The sequence below is a fragment of the Propithecus coquereli genome, unplaced genomic scaffold (genome assembly GCF_000956105.1).
Source record: "Propithecus coquereli isolate 6110/MARCELLA unplaced genomic scaffold, Pcoq_1.0 Scaffold617, whole genome shotgun sequence".
In the NCBI taxonomy this organism is placed as follows: domain Eukaryota; kingdom Metazoa; phylum Chordata; class Mammalia; order Primates; family Indriidae; genus Propithecus; species Propithecus coquereli.
Window position 1 is genome coordinate 350,951 of NW_012152141.1, and position 19,226 is coordinate 370,176.

The following is a 19,226-nucleotide window of genomic DNA, read 5'->3' on the forward strand; positions in this document are numbered from 1 at the left end:
AGACTCTGTCTCAAAAAAAAAAAAAAAATCTTCCACAGGGAATGCTTCTGAAGGACCTTAAAAAGACTTGTAATAATTTGAGAAAATGGCTGAGGACTGAGTTCAGAAAATCCAGGCACTTTATAGCATTCATTTCTCATCATAATAAAAATTTGAAACGTATAATACGCTCTACTTGTTTATAAATTGTATGTATGTATGTATGGTATTTGCAGGCTTTTTATTCATTCAGCACACACAAAGTCAAATTATTGTGCCTGAAACAGTCTCTTAACTCTTAAAGTAAGTGAAATAAAAATAGATATGCTAAGAGACATTTCCTCCTGTTGCAATTTAACCAAACAGCTGGATACATCCTCAATTCATTCTTTGAGTTTAACAGGATAAATCTGTTTTCCAAGACCTCAGACCAAGAACTGGCCATTGGCAAATCCCTGCAGGACACATGGAAACCACACACAGCTAATGCATCCCTCACCCTCAACAAATGGCTGCACATTAGAAGCATTTGGAAAACATTAAAATCCATTAAGCTCAAGTTACAACACATCAATAAAATCAAAATCTCTATAGTGGGACCCAGACATCAGTATTGTTTAAAGTTCTCTGGGTGATTACAGTGTGCAGCCAAGCCTCCAAGCCACTGCTTTAATCCAACATCTTTTGATGAACTAGTTGCAAGGTGATTCTCAAATGAATGTAAAATCTTTGGTGCCAAGTTGTGGCCTTTCAGTCTTGCCTGCATTACCTTCTTTTTATCATTTGTGGAAATGACATCTCTTTTTCATTCTATTCTCATTTGATCCAGTTCCACTTATACCATGTATACACATGTATACTATGCCCGAGTTCATGTGTTAGATACCGTGGCCTTGGAAATCATCGTTGTGGGTGAAGAAATTAGCTGGGGAAAAATCACATCACAGAAAAATATTAAAACCACGCGACTTAACAAATTAAGGTAAAAATGGAAAGACCCAAGAGGTCACCCAATTGTTATGACATTAATAGATGCTTAGAATACTCAACTCCATCTGATAATGCCATGAGTGATTATATTCCAATTTTAAACAAACAAACAAAAAAATCCCACTGCCATTACCCGGGGATACTGAGTTAGAATTTTTACACAAATTTATAATATTTAAACTTTTATTGATGTATAACACACATACAGAAATGGACACAAAAACATTCAAAGAGAATGTTGAAAGAGAACAAAGAGAATACAATTGTTCAAATGAAAAGTAAAAGCAGTTTCACTCAGGCCCCTACAACCACTTTCTCCCTCTCTTCTCCCCAAAGCTCACAAAGATCTTAAAATATAACATTGTACTAAAAGATCAACTTTGCCTTTTTATACAAGTGATTTATTACAGAATATTTTAAACATCTACAAGATAAACAAAATAGGTAATAAATACATCATCTAGCCTCACCAACTACTAATCATGTGTAATTTTTGTTTCACCTAGAGTTCACCAAATTCCCCACTAACATTTTTTCAGTTCTTTATGTTAAGGAAGATATATATACATTGAAGGCAAAAATCTTGGTTCACTCTACATTGCTCACAAATAAATAAACCCACATATACTTCACCCCTTTTAAGAAAAGAATTATCTTTATCATCCTCAAAAAATTTACTTGTTTTTCTCCAGGGAATTTCTGAATCTCTGTGTCCATTTTTTTCACCATAGGTTTATTTTCAATAAAATAATAAAATACGTATAATTTTAATGCCCAGCTTTTCTTATTTACCAGGTTTATGAGAGTCATTCAAGTTGTGTGGTTCAGTAGTTTCTTTCTTTGTGTTGTTCGGTAGTATTCTGTTATATGAATGTCCTACAATTTATTAACTCATTTTTTTTTGTTGATGAACTTTTGAGTTGATTTGTGCTTTGGGCTATTATTACTAAAATATTTATGAACATTCTTGTAAAATTTATTTTATATTTGATTTAATTTTACTATTAGCATTTAAGTTACACTCTTTGCATTTTTAGTGGTTGCTGAGGGATTACACTATGAATCTTTAACACATATTAACTTAATAATCTATTTTAATAAATGTAAAATACAATTTCTATTTTATTCTCTGGACCACAACCAATTGCTTTATTATTTATTTTATTGCTCACATTGTTCCAGCTTGGCTCATTGGGAAGTCTTTTAGATTGGCTCCTTTGACACATCCCCATCCTTTTCTTTTTTTTTTTTTTTTTTAGACAAAGTCTCACTATGTTGCCTGGGCTAGAGTGCCCAGGTGTCAGCCCAGCTCACAGCAACCTCAAACTCCTGGGCTCAAGCAATCCTACTGCCTCAACCTCCCAAGTAGCTGGGACTACAGGCATGCACCACAATGCCCAGCTACTTTTTTCTATATATTTTTAGTGGTCCAGCTAATTTCTTTCTATTTTTTTAGTAGAGATGGGGTCTCGCTCTTGCTCAGGCTGGTCTTGAATTCCTGAGTTCAAATGATCCACCCGCCTCAGCCTCCCAGAGTGCTAGGATTACAGGCGTGAGCCACCGCACCCAGCCCATCCTTATCCATTTTTAAGTTTTTATTCACTTTATTTATCTACAAGATATTCTAGGTTCAACTTGTATTTTTCATGTCCAGCCTTAGAATTATCCACTTTTATAAGAAGCCCCAGTTCCTTTTATTGAAGAATGATATTTAGAAACCAAGATCTAAGAGCTAGATGTGCTGACAGTGTGTGTCACTGCTTCTTGGCCCTCTCAGCAGAGTTTCAGAAACATATGGGTACATATAAACTCAGGTATACACGTATCTATCCATCCATCTGGACGGGTATATTACAATAGACATGGGTTCATCCTGGTATTTCCAACTTCAGTCCAGGACCACAAGATTTACTCTAGCATTCTCCCTTTGTTTATTTCTAACTTTTGTCAAGTAAGTGGAAATTAGGTTTAATTATTTATAATGTTTAGGCTAACACATAAAATATTTTCAGAATGGCTAATCCATGCCCTTGTTGGAAAAAAATATTACTAGGTAGAATATAATGTTTGTGTAGTCTTAAAGTATTCAATCAAAATACTATTTTCCACAGTGACTTAGGTCAGAACTTTTCATCTCTGCTCTCTTACATATGGTTAAGTGATACATTCGTTCTATAGTGGGACTCATTTCTCACTGTCTGCATTAAATCTGAATTCCCCCAACATCTTGGTAAACATTGTCAAAATTGCATAAAGAAAAATTTACTCTTTGCTGTATACAGTTTATTGGGGTTTAAAAACTGTCTAGAATCACATATCTACCTCAACAGTACAAACCAGAACTGTTTTATCACCCTCAAAATTTTTTCTGGGTACCATCTTGTAGTCAAATCCTTTCCTAATTCTATTATTTTGCAATGACTGATCATTTTCTATCCTTATAGTTTTACTTTTTATACAATGTCATAAAATATAATCATATAATACATAGTCTTGTAGACCTGCTAGCCTTCACTTAGAGAAATACATTTAAGAATTATCTACATTGTAAAATAAATCAATGGTTTTTTCCTTGTTTTGATAACTGGGAATCTTTTGTATGGACAGAAAACAGTATCTTTATTCATTCACCTGCTGAGGGGCATCTGGTTCATTTCTAGTTTTTTTAAAATATAAATACAGTGGCAATAAACATCTACAAACAGGATTTAAAAAAATATTTGTTTTTAATTTGTTACAACAAATAGGAATGGGATATATCGGTTATTATAATAAGTATATGTTTAACTTTACAAGAAACTGGTGAACTGTTTTCCAAAGTTAGTGTGACATTTTGCATTCCCAGTTCTCATTGCTCAAAATCCTCATGAGCACTTAGTTTTTGCAATTTAATTTTGCATTGTTGCTATTCTTAGACATGTGTGGTATCTCAGTGTGGCTTCTGCTTCATTTTAGAAAAAAAGAGTTCTTCTGAATATAGAATTCTGTGTTGTTATTGTTGTCTGTGCTTGAAAGATATAATTCCATTGTTGACTCACCTCTATGGTTCTTGATTACATATTATCCATCATTTATATAATTTCCTGCTGTATGTGATGTATTTTCCTCCTTCTGGCTGCTTCCAAGATTTTCCGTTTATTGTCAGATTTTAGCAGTTTTATTATTATGTGCCTAGGTATTATTTTCTTGTATTTTCACTTTGGGGTTTGATGACCTTCTTAGAACTAAAAATTTAGATTTTCTACCAATTTCAGTAGGTTTTCAGCTATTAGTTTTTAATTTTCTTTTTTATCCCATGTTTTGTTTCTCCCCTCTACTTCTGGGATTTCAATCACCCCACAATTATCGAAGGCTCTTTTCATTTTTGTTCACACTTTTGAAAGTCTTTTAAGTTAGATAATTTCCATTTGTATGTTTAAATTTCTTGCTTCTGTTTCTACTGTGCAGACAACCTCAAAATTAGTATTTAATCATTTTTATAATCGGATACCTTTATAATTTCCGTTTCTTTGTATGAGTTCCATATCAGAACATGATGAGAATTTTTCAAATTTACCCTAATATATAATAGCTGCTTTCAAATTTTTGTCTGATTATTGCAACACTTGGACATCTTAGGGACACCTTCTACTGCTTTATTTTTACCTTGTGTACGATTGCATTTTTCTATTTAGTCACACATTTTATGAATTTTAAAATTGTTAAATAAAAATTAAAAATGGACAATGTGGAAGATAAGTTTTTTTTTTATTTTTTTGAATAGTGTTATATTTCTAGCAGGCAATTAACTTGGCTGGACTTAAATTCCAATTCCTAGGCCTGGCATGGTGGTTCATGCCTATGATCCTAGCACTCTAGGAGGCTAAGGTGGGAAGAATGCTTGAGTTCAAGAGCTTGAAACCACCCTGAGCAAGAGCAAGACCCCGTCTCTACTAAAAATAGAAAAAAAAATTTAGCTAGCCAACTAAAAATAGAAAAAATTAGCAAGGCATTGTAATGCACACCTGTAGTCCTAGCTACTTGCGAGGCTGAAACAGGAGTATTGCATGAGCTCAAGAGTTTGAGGTTGCTGTGAGCTAAGGTGATGCCATGGCACTCTAGGCTGGCAAATAGAGTGAGACTCTGTCTTAAAAAAACAAAAAAATCCAATTATTATCTCCTCCTAAGGTAGACACAGCTGAAAATTTTATTGAAGTCTTACACGTCATATCATATAGGCATTATATGTTTCTACATAACTATATATATTATGTCAATGATTTTATTATTGCCTTCTGTAAGCATGTTAGTTCAACAAATTGCTCTATCATTATTACTGGATGCCATAACCTTAGTTTAATTTGCCCTTTAGATTTTACAAATTGATTTATATACTATGTATACTTTCACCTTTTTTTAATACAACATTATATTTGTGACATTTATTGGTGCCACTGCATATACCTATACTTTGTTCATTTTCAAGTTTTGTTTTTTTTTACAGTGTGGTAAAATGTTATAAAAATGCCATTTTAACTATTTTTCTCATGTAAAATTCAGTGGTATTAAGTACAGTCACATAATTCTATGGCATATAATAATCCGTATGGGTACATGAGATGGTTGCATAACAATGTGAATGTACTTAATGCCACTCAATATGTAAAAAAGGTAAATTTTATACATAGGTGTACAATCATCATCTCTACTGATACAGAACATTATACACATTATGTCACTGACAAATGGATAATTTATTTAAAGACAAATTACATTAAATAACACCAAAATGAAGCATGAGAATTTTATGTATATAATTGAAAAGACTTTTATAAGTATAAAACATCAGAGTCATTTAGAATACAAATGATGTATTTGAATATGTTATTTTCCTCAGAAAGATAAAGAGAAATAAAGTCAAAATCAATTAGAGACTAAACAATGAATTAGAATTAACATTGGAAGAACATAATTTATTATAAAGGGAATACTACAAAAAAGCAAAACTCAACAAAATGGTCAAATCATTTAAAACAGAAACAAATATTGGCTAAAACTAAAAGTTATCAAACCATTTATACTCTAAAATTTGTGATTAGTTGTGAGATTAGAAGTCTATTTAGGTAATTTCACAAAGAAATGTAAAGATGTTCATAATATATTTGTGAGTGTATCAATTGGAAGAGAATTTTAAAGCTGGTAAAATAGGAGAGAAATTCTGTAGGAGATTTCAGGAACGTGTGAAGCCAACACTACAAAGCACATCTTTCCTGAAATGGCAAAAAAACAACAAAACAAAACAAGTCCCCTGGATAAAATTTTGCTAACTATAGCAAGTATCGAGACAGTTCACCTATGTGTGATGAGCAGTGTTCAGAAAAATTAGGCCAGACTTGGAGGTCTGGGTGTAACTCCATATACCCAAACCTTCAGTGCACCAACAACAGCTTTCCTACATCTCCCCCACATAACCACAAAAGCAACAGGACAAATTCTTATAAAATATCCCCCCAAAAAGGACCCTATTCTTGAATCCTCTCCCCTCTCAGAGTCAAGAGTTCATCCAGTGTGTTTGAACAGACCATACATTTGGTCTGAGACTTCAGAGTTTATACTCCAGCTCAGGCCACACACTTGTATTCTGAGTGAATATTTCACTGATCCTTGTGGACCAGGGACAGCACTCAGGTTCCCAAGTTGAAACCACAGAGGAAATGCCACATATGAACCAATTTCAGATCTGGATATAAAAGACCAGAATCCACTTAAAACCGTTCATGGTCACTATCATATCTGACTGCACTGCCTATGAACAAATATCCTTACTGGAGAAGACAATTATAAATGTGCACCCAGACACTGGTTTTCCAGGTGTGTTCACTGGACAAGCAGCATTGGAAAAACCTGAGAACTTGCAATAAAAGCACATTCTTTGGCTGCAGACCAGAACCACTAAATAAGTAGCGTGAGGGAGTTGTCCAACAATCCAAGATAGCACAAGCCTTCTAGGTGATTCAGATACATGCTGAATGTAACAACCACAGCAGCATTCAAGTCATAGCTTATCCCTGAGTTAGCAGATTAATCACTCTAGGAATACACCAAAGGCCTGTCATAATATAAGTTGTGACTCAAAACTTAAAAAATTTATGAAAAAATAAATCTGACTGAAAACATAGCCTTTATTGGCTTCTTTTTCTTCCTATTGCACCATCCTCACTGCCCTCCTTGTGCTTCCTGGGATTACTTCCCAAACAAGCCACTTGCACTCATGTCTTGCAACAGGATAATACAATCTGAAACACACTGTAATTGATTTAGCAATTCATCAGATAAGATATGAAACACATTTACTAAAAGACTATCAGACATTATATTCGATGATGGAGTTGAACATAACATTCTTGCTAGTATATTGTGTTTGATATTTTCCTCATAAAGTCACAAACAAAAATCAAATGATTAAACACCTCTTCAAGCATGCCATAAAATTATAAGCACAATAATAAGCACACCATTAGAATACAACTGAATCTTATAAATGTGAGATATGTATTCTAAAATTTAAGGGTTTCTCACAAAACCCTTTTCCAGTGTGATGATCTTTTTGTCACATCTCGTAATATACTTTATTATAATTTTGATATTTGTCCCCTCCAAATCTCATTTTGAAATTTGGTGCCCAATATTGTGATAGGGCCTAGAGGACTGTGTTTTGGTCATGGAGAAAAGAATCCCTCATAAATGGCTTGATGCCATTCTTGCAGAATTGACTGAGTTCTCTCTTAGTTGCCATGAAATCTGGTTAAAAAAGGATTGACAACTCCCTCCTCTGTGTTTTGTCATGTAATCTCTGTTCCCCTTTTTCTTCTCCTGAGGGTGGAAGGTTCCTGAAGCATTCACCAGAAGTAGATGTTGCCATTCTTATTGTAGGGGATGCAGAGTGGTGAGCCAAATACACCTCTTTTTAAGTAAATTACCCAGACTCAGGTATTGCTTCATAGCACCATAAATGGACTAACAATCTAAGTAAAAACGATCATTCCCAATTATGTTCTCACATGTCCTCTTGTATTTCGGAGATTTTTCTGCATAAAGCCAATATATCACAATTTCAGTCAATGAGATAGAGAAATGCTAAGGCAGAATGACCTTTTCTAAATTTAAAAGTAATGCTTTCCAATAGAATTCCCTATATGCCATCACATTCACATTTACTCTTCGTTGCTGTTTGGAATGTGGTCTGATACTGGAAGGTGGAGCAGCCAACTTGAGTAAGCAAGAGCACATTGACTAAGTATGGACAATATCAGAGAGCGTAAATGGGAACTAAATAGTACCCCATAAAGTCATTGCACTATACCATCAGTCCTGGACTGCCACCTATTCATCATGTGCAAAATATAAAATACACATGTTTTGTACTGTACAACAGTCTTTTCTTTATACAGCTGAACAAAAATTAGTACTTACAGAAGGAAATGTATTATTCTATTTCAATTATGCCACATTAAATGCAAATATATAAACCTGAAACCCAGCTTTGTTGTACCTATTTCCAAAATTCTCAATTCACTTTCCATTCTAGACAGTGTGGGTGGAAGGAGAAGATGGGCTGTAAAACATCACGGGGAATTCTAGCCTAAAAATTCGGTGAAACGCTTGAGGTTAAAATGATGAAAGCAACTGACTGGCCAACTCCTCTTCCACCTTTCCCAGTACCTCAAACAGAGCAAGGATGACGTGAATGGACAGATTGATGGACTGAGTTGAAGTGAGGGTGGTCCCTCCTACCTATGAGTCAGCTTCCATGGACGTTCAGTTGATCTAACCTAAGTTGGGGTTATACTTTATATTTAGGGAAACTGACATTCTGTGTTTAACCACAGGACACACCATGTTGATTCTTCCTAGAACAGTTTCCCACAGGCATCTTTCTCTCTTTTATTCTGGACATTAATATTTTAAAGCTATTCCCACACAATTTGATTCATCCACCATTCCACCTACTTTCTACAAAACTGATAAGCCTGAAAAAGTACAGCAATCTGCTTTAGTCCTTTTTTCTGTGACTCCCTTGATACAATTAAGTGAATTTTGATTAAATACTTCACTTACCTATTGCATCTGCAAAGTTTCTCTCTCTAGGATTCTTGTGATTTCTAAGTTTTTGATTTTTTGATAAAATGCTCTTATTTATTACATCTATAGGGTTTTTCTACTATGGATTCTTTTATGTCGACTAAGATTTGAACTGTAGGAAAAGACTTTGCCACATTCTTCACATTTGTAAGATTTCTCTCCAGTATGAAATCTCTGATGCTGAATAAGACTTGAAAGATGAGTATAAGATTTACTGAGTGCTCTACATTTCTAACGTTTTTCTCCAGTATGAATTCTCTGGTGCTTATTAAGATATGACTTATCCTTAAAGGTTTTGCCACATTGTTTACATTTGGAGGGTTTCTCTCCAGTATGACTTTTCTGATGATTAATAAGACTTGAATGATAAGCAAAAGATTTATTGCATACTTTACATTTGTAGGGTCTTTCTCCAGTATGAATTCTCTGGTGCTCTGTAAGATATGAATTATAGCTAAAGGCTTTGCCACATTCTTTACATTTGTAGGGTTTATCTCCAGTATGAATTTTCTGATGATGAATAAGACTTGAACAATGAGTAAAAGATTTACTGCATGCTTTACATTTGTAGGGTTTTTCTCCAGTATGAATTTTCTGATGATTAAAAAGACTTGAATGATAAGCAAAAGATTTTTTGCATACTTTACATTTGTAGAATTTTTCTCCACTGTGAATTCTCTGGTGCTCTATAAGAGATGTCTTACAGGTAAAGGCTTTGCCACATTCTTCACATTTGTAGGGTTTTTCTCCAGTATGAATTCTGTGGTGCTCTGGAAGATGTGAATTATACCTAAAGGCTTTCCCACATTCTTTACATTTGTAGGGTTTATCTTCAGTATGAACTTTCTGATGATTAGTAAGACTTGAACAATGAGTAAAAGATTTACTGCATGCTTTACATTTGTAGGGTTTTTCTCCAGAATGAATTCTCTGATGCCTAGTTAGATATGAACGGCAGTTGAAGGCTTTGCCACATTCTGTACATTTGTAGGATTTCACTGAACTATGAATTCTCTGATGTTGAGTAAGATGTGCATTATGATAAAAGGCTTTGCCACATTCATTACATTTGTAGGGTTTATCTCCAGTATGAATTTTGTGATGATGAATAAGACTTGAACAATGAGTAAAAGATTTACTGCATGCTTGACATTTGTAAGGTTTTTCTCCACTATGAGTTCTCTGATGTTGAGTAAGATAAGAACTACGGTTAAAGGCCTTGCCACATTCACTACATTTGTAGGGTTTCTCTTCAGTATGAATTCTCTGATGTTGACTAAGATGTGAAATACGATTAGAAGCTTTGCCATATTCATTACATTTGTAGAGTTTCTCTTCACTATGGATTATCTCATATTTTTTTAGATTTGATGATTGACTAAAGACTTTCTCACATTTATTATATCTGTATGCGTTTACGCCAAAATGGATTCCTTGATGCTGACTATGATTTGATGACTGGGTAAAAGCTTCTAAACATTTATTACATGCATAAGATTTCCCTCGAATTTGAATACAATGATGGAAAAGAAGCTTTGACTGTTGATGAAACACTTTCTCGCATTTTTTGAATTTGTAATGGTTCTCTGGAAAATGAGTTTTCTGATGTTTTCTAGAGCTAGAGCCTTGGTTAGAAGTTTTCTCAGATTTATGGTATCGAAAATTTTTGTCTGCAATATAAATATCCTGGTAATAATTTAGGGTAGAGTCCTGGCTAAAGGACATTAATGTCCTTTTATAGGTATTATGTCTTTGCCAATTATCTCTTCCCTGATATTGCTTAAGCAATGAGGAATGGGTAAAGACCTTATACTCATCAAAGTTGTAGATTTTGGCATATCTTTGGTGGAAATATAATGAACTTGTAACGAATGATCCATTGAATTGATCACATATAAAAATCTTCCCTTCATTTTCAAATCTCGGATCTTCAGAAATACTTGACTGAACATTTAATGCAATTCTGCCTTTTAATTGATCCAAATCATTATTTTGAATAAGGCCTAGGTCGCTATTTAAATTTTCTAAATTTTCTTTTAGATAAAATTTATGTTCCAAAAGTTGATGTTTATTTTTACTTCTAGAACCTTGTGCTTCGGCAAAGGTAACTGACAAACATGGAGATTTTTTCCAAACCGTTCTCCATTTTTGATCCTTTCTATCAGGGATGTTTTCATTATAGTTAGTTGTCCCACATTTTTTATGTTCATGATAACATCCATTCTGCCCTTCAAACTCATCCTCACTTGCCCAGTTTTTCTTTAAGTGTATAGTTTCAAGGCCACAGCTCCAAAATATCCCCAGTATCACTTTTTGGAATGCAGCTTCTATGCACTGCTTTTTCCACAGACTTTGGGCGTCATGAGAAAATACATCTGAAAGACATCAAACACATTTAAAATTCCAATTACTATACAGTTGAATATACTTTACAACAAAAATATGCAAAATGATACTAAGTTAAGAAGATCATGATGGTTGAATCAAAAATCTGAGACCTTTTTTCCTCCACTAATATACAAACTTAACACAAATATGCTAAAGAAAAACCAATTGAGTTTACAGTACCCCCAGTGAGTACAAAGATAAGAAAGGACAAATTAAGTGAGAAAAAGTTTATTGTGTTTGTGCACCACAGCAGGGAGCAATCAGTAAAAAAACTTTCAAATCATTGTTTTTCCCTATGGAAACAAACCAAAGAGTTTTTCTGGAGGTATCTAAAGACTGGTTATTCCTGTTTTTAACATGAAGCGCTAAAGGTAATAGAGATATTGTTCAAATGACAGATTGGGTGAGCTGACAACAAAGAAGAATGCTTCTTACAGCAACAGAGAGACTGCACTACCAATGACATTAGCCAAGGAAGAGATTAAATGCTTTCAAGAGAAAACACAGATAAGGAGGTAAAAGACCTCTACAGGGAGAACTATGAAACACTCACGAAGGAAATAGCAAAGGACATAAACAGGTGGAAAACCAAAACCATGCTCATGGGTCAGCACAATCAACATTGCTGAAATGACTGTACTACCCAAAGTGATCTACAGATTCAATGCAATCCCTAGTAAAATACCAACATGATTCTTCACAGATATAGAAAAAATAATTTTACACTTCGTATGGAACCAGAGAAGACCCCGTATAGCAAAATCAATCCTGGGCAATAAGAACAAAATGGGAGGCATCAATCTACCAGACTTCAAACTATACTACAACGCTATAGTAATTAAAACCACTTGGTACTGGCGCAAGAACAGGGACATTGACCAATGGAACAGAACTGAGAACCCAGATATAAAACCATCCTCATATAGCCATCTAATCTTGGACAAAGCAGACAAAAACATACACTGGGGAAGAGAATCCTTATTCAATAAATGGTGCTGGGAAAACTGGATAGCCACATGTAGAAGACTGAAACAGGATCCACACCTTTGACCTCTCACAAAAATGAACTCACAGTGGGTAACAGACTTGAACCTTAGGTGGGAAACTATTAGAATTCTAGAAGAAAATGTTGGAAAAACTCTTGTAGACATTGGCCTAGGCAAAGAATTCATGAAGAAGACCCCAAAGGCAATCACAGCAACAACAAAAATAAATAAAAGGGACCTGATCAAATTAAAAAGCTTCTGCACAGCCAAAGAAACTGTCACGAGAGCCAACAGACAACCTGCAGAATGGGAGAAAATTTTCGCATGCTACACATCTGATAAAGGGCTGATAACCAGAACCTATTTAGAACTCAGAAAAATCAGCAAGAAAAAATCAAACGACCCTATCAAAAAGTGGGAAAAGGACATGAACAGAAACTTTTCAAAAGAAGACAGAATAATGGCCAAAAAACATATGTAAAAATGCTCAACATCTCTAATCATCAGGGAAATGCAAATCAAAACCACAATGAGATATCGCTTATCTCCAGTGAGAATGGCCTTTATCAGAAAGTCCCAAAACAACAAATGTTGGCGTGGATGCAGAGAGATAGGAACACTCATACACTGCTGGTGGGACTGCAACCTATTGCAACCTCTGTGGAAAGCAATATGGAGATACCTTACAGAGATACAAGTAGATCTACCATTCTATCCAGCAATCCCATTACTGGATATCTACCCAAAAGAACAAAAGACATTCTATAAAAAAGACATCAGCACTCAAATGTTTATAGCAGCACAATTCACAATTGCAACAATGTGGAAAGAACCCAAGTGTCCATCAAGACGTGAGTGGATTAATAAAATGTGGTATATGTATACCATGGAGTACTATTCAGCTATAAGAAACAATGGTGATATAGCACCTCTTGTATTTTGCTGGATAGAGCTGGATCCCATTCTACTAAGTGAAGTATCCCAAGAATGGAAAAATAAGCACCACATGTACTCACCACCAAATTGGTTTCAGTGATCAACACCTAAGTACACATATAGGAATAACATTTATTGGGCGTCGGGCAGATGGGAGGGGGGAGGAGAGAATGGGTATATACATACATAATGAGTAAGATGCACACTGTCTGGGGGATGGACATGCTTGAAGCTCTGACTCTGGGGGGAGGGGGATCAAGGGCAACATACGTAACCGAAACATTTGTACCCCCATAATATGCAGAAAGAAAAAAAAATAGCCATACATGGTAGCACATGCTTGTAATCCCAGTTACTCAGGAGACTGAGGTAGGAGGATCAGTAGATCCCAGCAACTGGGGATTGCAGTGAGCTGTGACCATACCACTGTCTGAGAGACAGAATGAGATGCACCCTAAAAATAAGTGTCACAAATTACAAGAAATGGCATTATATTATGATAAATGGGTCCATTGACTAAGAAGCTATTCCAAGTATTGACATATATGCATCCAACATCAGCATTCCCAAATATATAAAGGAACTATTTATAGAATTGAAGCAAGAAAGAGACAGCAGCACAATAATAGCGGAAGACTTCAATATCCTTATGTTCAATAACACACAGAAAAACACACGGAAGATCTATAAGGAAATAGAAGACTTAAAAAGTACTAGAGACCAATTAGACCTAACAGTTATATACAGAACTCTCCACCCAACAACAGAAGAATAGATAATATTCTTAATCACACATGGCACATTAACCCAAATAGACAACTTTTTATGCCACAAAACAAGCTGTAAGAAATTTAAACAGATGGAAATTACACAAAGTAACATTTATGACTATACTAAAAATATGATGTTTAAACAAAAAAAACTGCCATATCCACAAATAGGTAGAAATTAAACAAAAAACTCTGGAAAACACTCTTGTTCAAGAACTTAAAAACTTAATATTGTTAAGATGCCAATACTACCTACAGTGATCTTCAAAAGCAATGTAATCTCTATCAAATACCAGTGGAAATTTTTGCAGAAATATTAAAATATTATAAAATTTCTATGGACTCTCAAAGGCCCACAAATAGGCAAACAACCTTAGAAGACAAAGACAAATTTTGAAGCATCACACTGTGATTCTAAAACGTATGAGTAAGCAACAACAATCAAACAATGTGGGCTGGTCCAAAGGTAGTCAGTTATCTCACTTGATTGTTCACAGTCAGTTACAGATTGAACTCCTTGTTCTACTACTTTCCCCCCTCCTCACTACTGCACTTGACTAGTCTTAAAAAAAAAAGTGGAAGTTGCATAATGACAAACAAATAAGTGACTAAACAGATTAGATAACATAAAAATAAACTCTCAAGTATACAGTCAACTTATCTTCAGCAAGCATTCCTTGCCCTCCTGAAAAAAAAAGGCACTGTCTTCAACAAATAGGGTTGGGAATACTATAAATCCACATGTGAAAAATAACGTGGAACCTTACTTTACATCATATGCAAACATTAACTCAAAATGGACTTAGTTTTTTGTACCAACTGTAAACAGAATTTTAAAATTTATTTTTCAGATAGGTCATGATTACCATATAGAAATGGTACTGAATTTTTTATGTTGATTTTGTATTCTGCAACTTGACAGAATTTATTAGTTCTATCAGCTTTTGGTTTAGTCTAGAGGGATTTTTTTTTATCTAAGAACAGTTTGTCTATAAACAGGGAAAATTTGACTTCCTACTTTCCAATTTAGATGTGTTTCCATTCTTTCTCTTGCCTAACTGCTTTGGGTAGAATTTCCACTACTATGTTAAATAGTAATGGTGAAAGTGGTTGTGCTCATCTTGTTCTAGATTTCAGAGAAAAAAACTTTCAGTTTTACCTGTTTATTATAATGTCAGTGTTTGTTAGTCACATACATCCTTTATTTTGTTATACTTTTTGACAGTGTTTATCATAAAGAAATTTTCAAGTGTGTCAAATGCTTCTGCATCTATAATAGCTAAAAAAAAAAAAAGAAAAGAAAAAAAGAAGTTAAGGTACCTAACAATAAACTAAACTAAAAAGGTGAATGATCTCTAGGCTGAAAACTATAAAATATTAATAAAAACATTGAAATAAATATGAGGAAATGGAAAAATATCTTGTGTTCATAGATTAAATGAATATTGTTAAAATGGCCATACTATTCAAAGCAATCTACATATTTAATGCAATTCTAATCAAAATACCAAAGACATTGTTCACAGAAATAGGAAAGAATTCCTAAAATTTATATAAAACCACAAAAGATCCCAAATAGCCAAAGCAATCCTGAGCAAAAAGAAAAAACCTGGGAACATCACACAATTTGACTACAAAATTTACTACAACAGTAACCAAAAGATTGTGGTACTGCCATAAAAACAAGAGACATAGACCAATGAACCAAATGAGCCCAGAAATAAATTCATGCACCCAAAGTTAACTAATTTTCAACAAAGCTGAACACAAAAGAAAGTATCTTCAATACGGATGCTGGGAAAATTGAAAATCCATATGCAGAAAAATGAGACTAGGCCCCTACCTCTCTCACCATATACAGAAACCAACTCAAAGTAAAGACTTAAATATAAGACCCCAAACTTTGAAACAATTAGAAAAAACACAGGAGATGCTTTTTAACATTTGATTGGGAAAGGGTTTTTTAAAAAATGAGACCTCAAGAGCACAGGCAACAAAAGCAAAAATAAATTAGATCACATCAAATTAAAAAGCTTTTGCACAGTGAAGGAAACACAGGGAAAAGACAATCTACACATTGGGAGAAGACACGTACAAACTATACACATGAGAAGAGGTTAATATCCAGAATATATAAAAGAACAACTCAAAACTAAAAAAATTTCCCAAAACATATACCCAAATGAAAAATACATGAAAGACTTAAACAGGTACTTCTCAAAAGACAGCATGAAAATTGTTAATAGGTACATGAAAATTTGCTAAACATTACTAATTATCAAGGAAATACAAATTCATATGTCAATGAAATACCAACTCACTTCAGTTAAAATGGGTATAATCAAAATGACAAAAAAAAATTGTTGGTCAGAATGTGATGAAAAAGGAACACCTACACAATGGGATTGTAAATTAGCACAGCCACTATAGAGAACAGTATGAAGGTTCTTCAAAAATTAAAAATAGACCTACTCTATGATCCAGCAATTTCACTACTGGGTATATATTCAAAGGAAAGAATGTAAGTGTGTCAAAAAGATACCTGCCCTCCTATGTTTACTGCAGCACTATTTACAATAGCCAAGTTACGGAATCAATCCAAATGTCCAATAATGGACAATGTGATAAGGAAAATGTGTTACATATATAGAATTAAATGCTATTCAACTGTAAAAAATGAATTCCTCTCATTTATAACAACGTGGATGGACCTAGAGACTACTATGTTAAGGGAAATAAGCCAGATACAGAAGATTACAGCATAATCTCACTCATATGTGGAACCTAAAATATACATAAAAAAGAGTGGATATCATAGAGGCAGAGAGTAGAACAATAGTTACCACAGAATGGTGGGTGGGTGGGAGGATAGAAAGAGGTTGCTAAACAGATACAAAGTTACAATTAGAGGCTGGACACAGTGGCTCACGCCTGTAATCCTAGTGCTCTGGGTGGCTGAGGTGGGAGGACAGCTTGAGCTCAGGAGTTGGAAACCAGCCTGAGCAAGAGAGAGACACTGTCTCTACTAAAAATGGAAAAAATTAGATAGGCGTGGTGGCACATGCCTGTATTCCAAGCTACTCAGGAGGCTGAGGCAGGAGGATCACTTGAGTCCAGGAGTTTGAGGTTGCTGTGAGAGAGGCTGACGCCATAACACCCAGTCAAAAGAGTGAGACTCTGTCTCAAAACAAACAAACAAAAAAATTAAAAGCAAAGAAAGACAAGATACAATCAGAAAGGAGGAATAAGTGCTGCAGTTCTACTGCATAATAAGGGTGACTATGGCTAACAGTAAGGTATTGTGCATTACAGAACACCTACAAGAGAGGCTTTTGCATGTTTTTACTCAAAGAACTAAAAATGCATGAGGTGGGCCGGGCGCGGTGGCTCACGCCTGTAATCCTAGCTCTCTGGGAGGCCGAGGCGGGCGGATTGTTTGAGCTCAGGGGTTCGAAACCAGCCTGAGCAAGAGCGAGACCCCGTCTCTGCTAAAATTAGAAAGAAATTAATTGGACAACTAAAAATATATAGAAAAAATTAGGCGGGCATGGTGGCGCATGCCTGTAGTCTCAGCTACTCGGGAGGCTGAGGCAGGAGGATCGCTTGAGCCCAGGAGTTTGAAGTTGCTGTGAGCTAGGATGACGCCACGGCACTCTAGCAAAAAAAAAAAAAAATGCACTGTCCAGATTTGGTCATTATACAACATATATATTAATACAACATATATTAATACATTTAGAAACCAAGTTGTACCCTATAAATGTGTACAGTTACAGTGTATCAATTTAAAAAATGGACTAAGACTTAAAAATAAGACTTATAATTGCAAAAGTCTTCAAAAACTATGTAAGGGGGACATGGTCATGACAACTGATCTTGGCAACGACTTCCTGGATATAACCTCAAAGGATCAGGCAACAAAAGCAAGAACATACACATGGTACTACATCAGTGTGTTCAAAATATTCGAAACACACTTAAACCAGAACATGGAATAGATATTAGCGCATACATGTACACTGCAGCATTTTCTTTTTCTTTTCTTTTCTTTTCTTTTTTTTTTTGAGACACAGACTCACTCTGTTGCCCAGGCTAGAGGATCATGGTGTCCGCCTAGCTCACAGCAACCTCATACTCCTGGGCTCAAGCAATCCTTCTATCTCAGCCTCCCAAGTAGCTGGGACTACAGGCCTGTGCTACCATGCTCAGCTAATTTTTTTCTATATACTTTTAGTTGTCCAGCTAATTTCTTTCTATTTTCAGTAGAGACTGGGTCTCACTCTTGCTCAGGCTGGTCTCGAACTCCTGAGCCCAAACCATCCTCCTGCCTGGGCCTCCCAGAGTGCTAGGATTACAGGTGTGATCCACCGTGCCCGGCCCAGCATTTTCACAAAAGACAATACCTGGAGGCAATCCCAGCATCCCTTTATGAATGAATAGACAAAGAAAATATAGCACATACCTACAATGGAATATTATTGATTCTTAAACAAAAGCTGAGGGTGTCCATCACACTACAATAGCCCTATAAGAAATACTAGAGAGAGTCCATTATGTTGAATAAAATGATGCTGGAAAGCATCATAAAGCCATATGAAAATATAAAGCTTCCTGTTAAAGGTAAATCTATGGACAGATATAGAATTCTCTACTATTACAAGGATGGCACATAAAACCCTTAAAATTATGCTATAGAATTTTTGAAAATGTAAAAAAGTCTCCAGTAATATATATACTATATGGAAAGTTAAAACTTGTGACATTGATAAAGTGGTAGAATGTAAAGAAGTAATCTTTGTATTCAATAGAAGTAAAGTTGTTACAAGATTACAATATATTGATTGTTTTATCTTTAAGATGTTTTATATAACTTCCATTTCTCAAGTTGATCACAAAGAAAATACCTATAGAAAGTATGCAAAGGAAAAAGAGAAAAGAATCAAAGCTTCTTGCTACAAAATAAACAAAATAAAAAGAAAGGAACTAAGAGTGGACATGGGAGAAAATACAGCTACAAAAAACATGGAAAAGGCCGGGCGCAAAAAAGGAAAAAAAA

The 19,226-nt window shown here is 34.8% G+C and overlaps 1 protein-coding gene across 1 annotated transcript in view; it reads left to right on the forward strand.

Moving 5' to 3' along the window:
* Positions 1 to 19,226, forward strand: part of LOC105822490 (zinc finger protein 493-like) — a 244,118-nt gene that overhangs the window by 94,761 nt on the left and 130,131 nt on the right. The window contains 1 exon segment of the mRNA XM_012659468.1: positions 15,931 to 15,946. Coding sequence (XP_012514922.1) covers positions 15,931 to 15,946 — 16 coding nt within the window.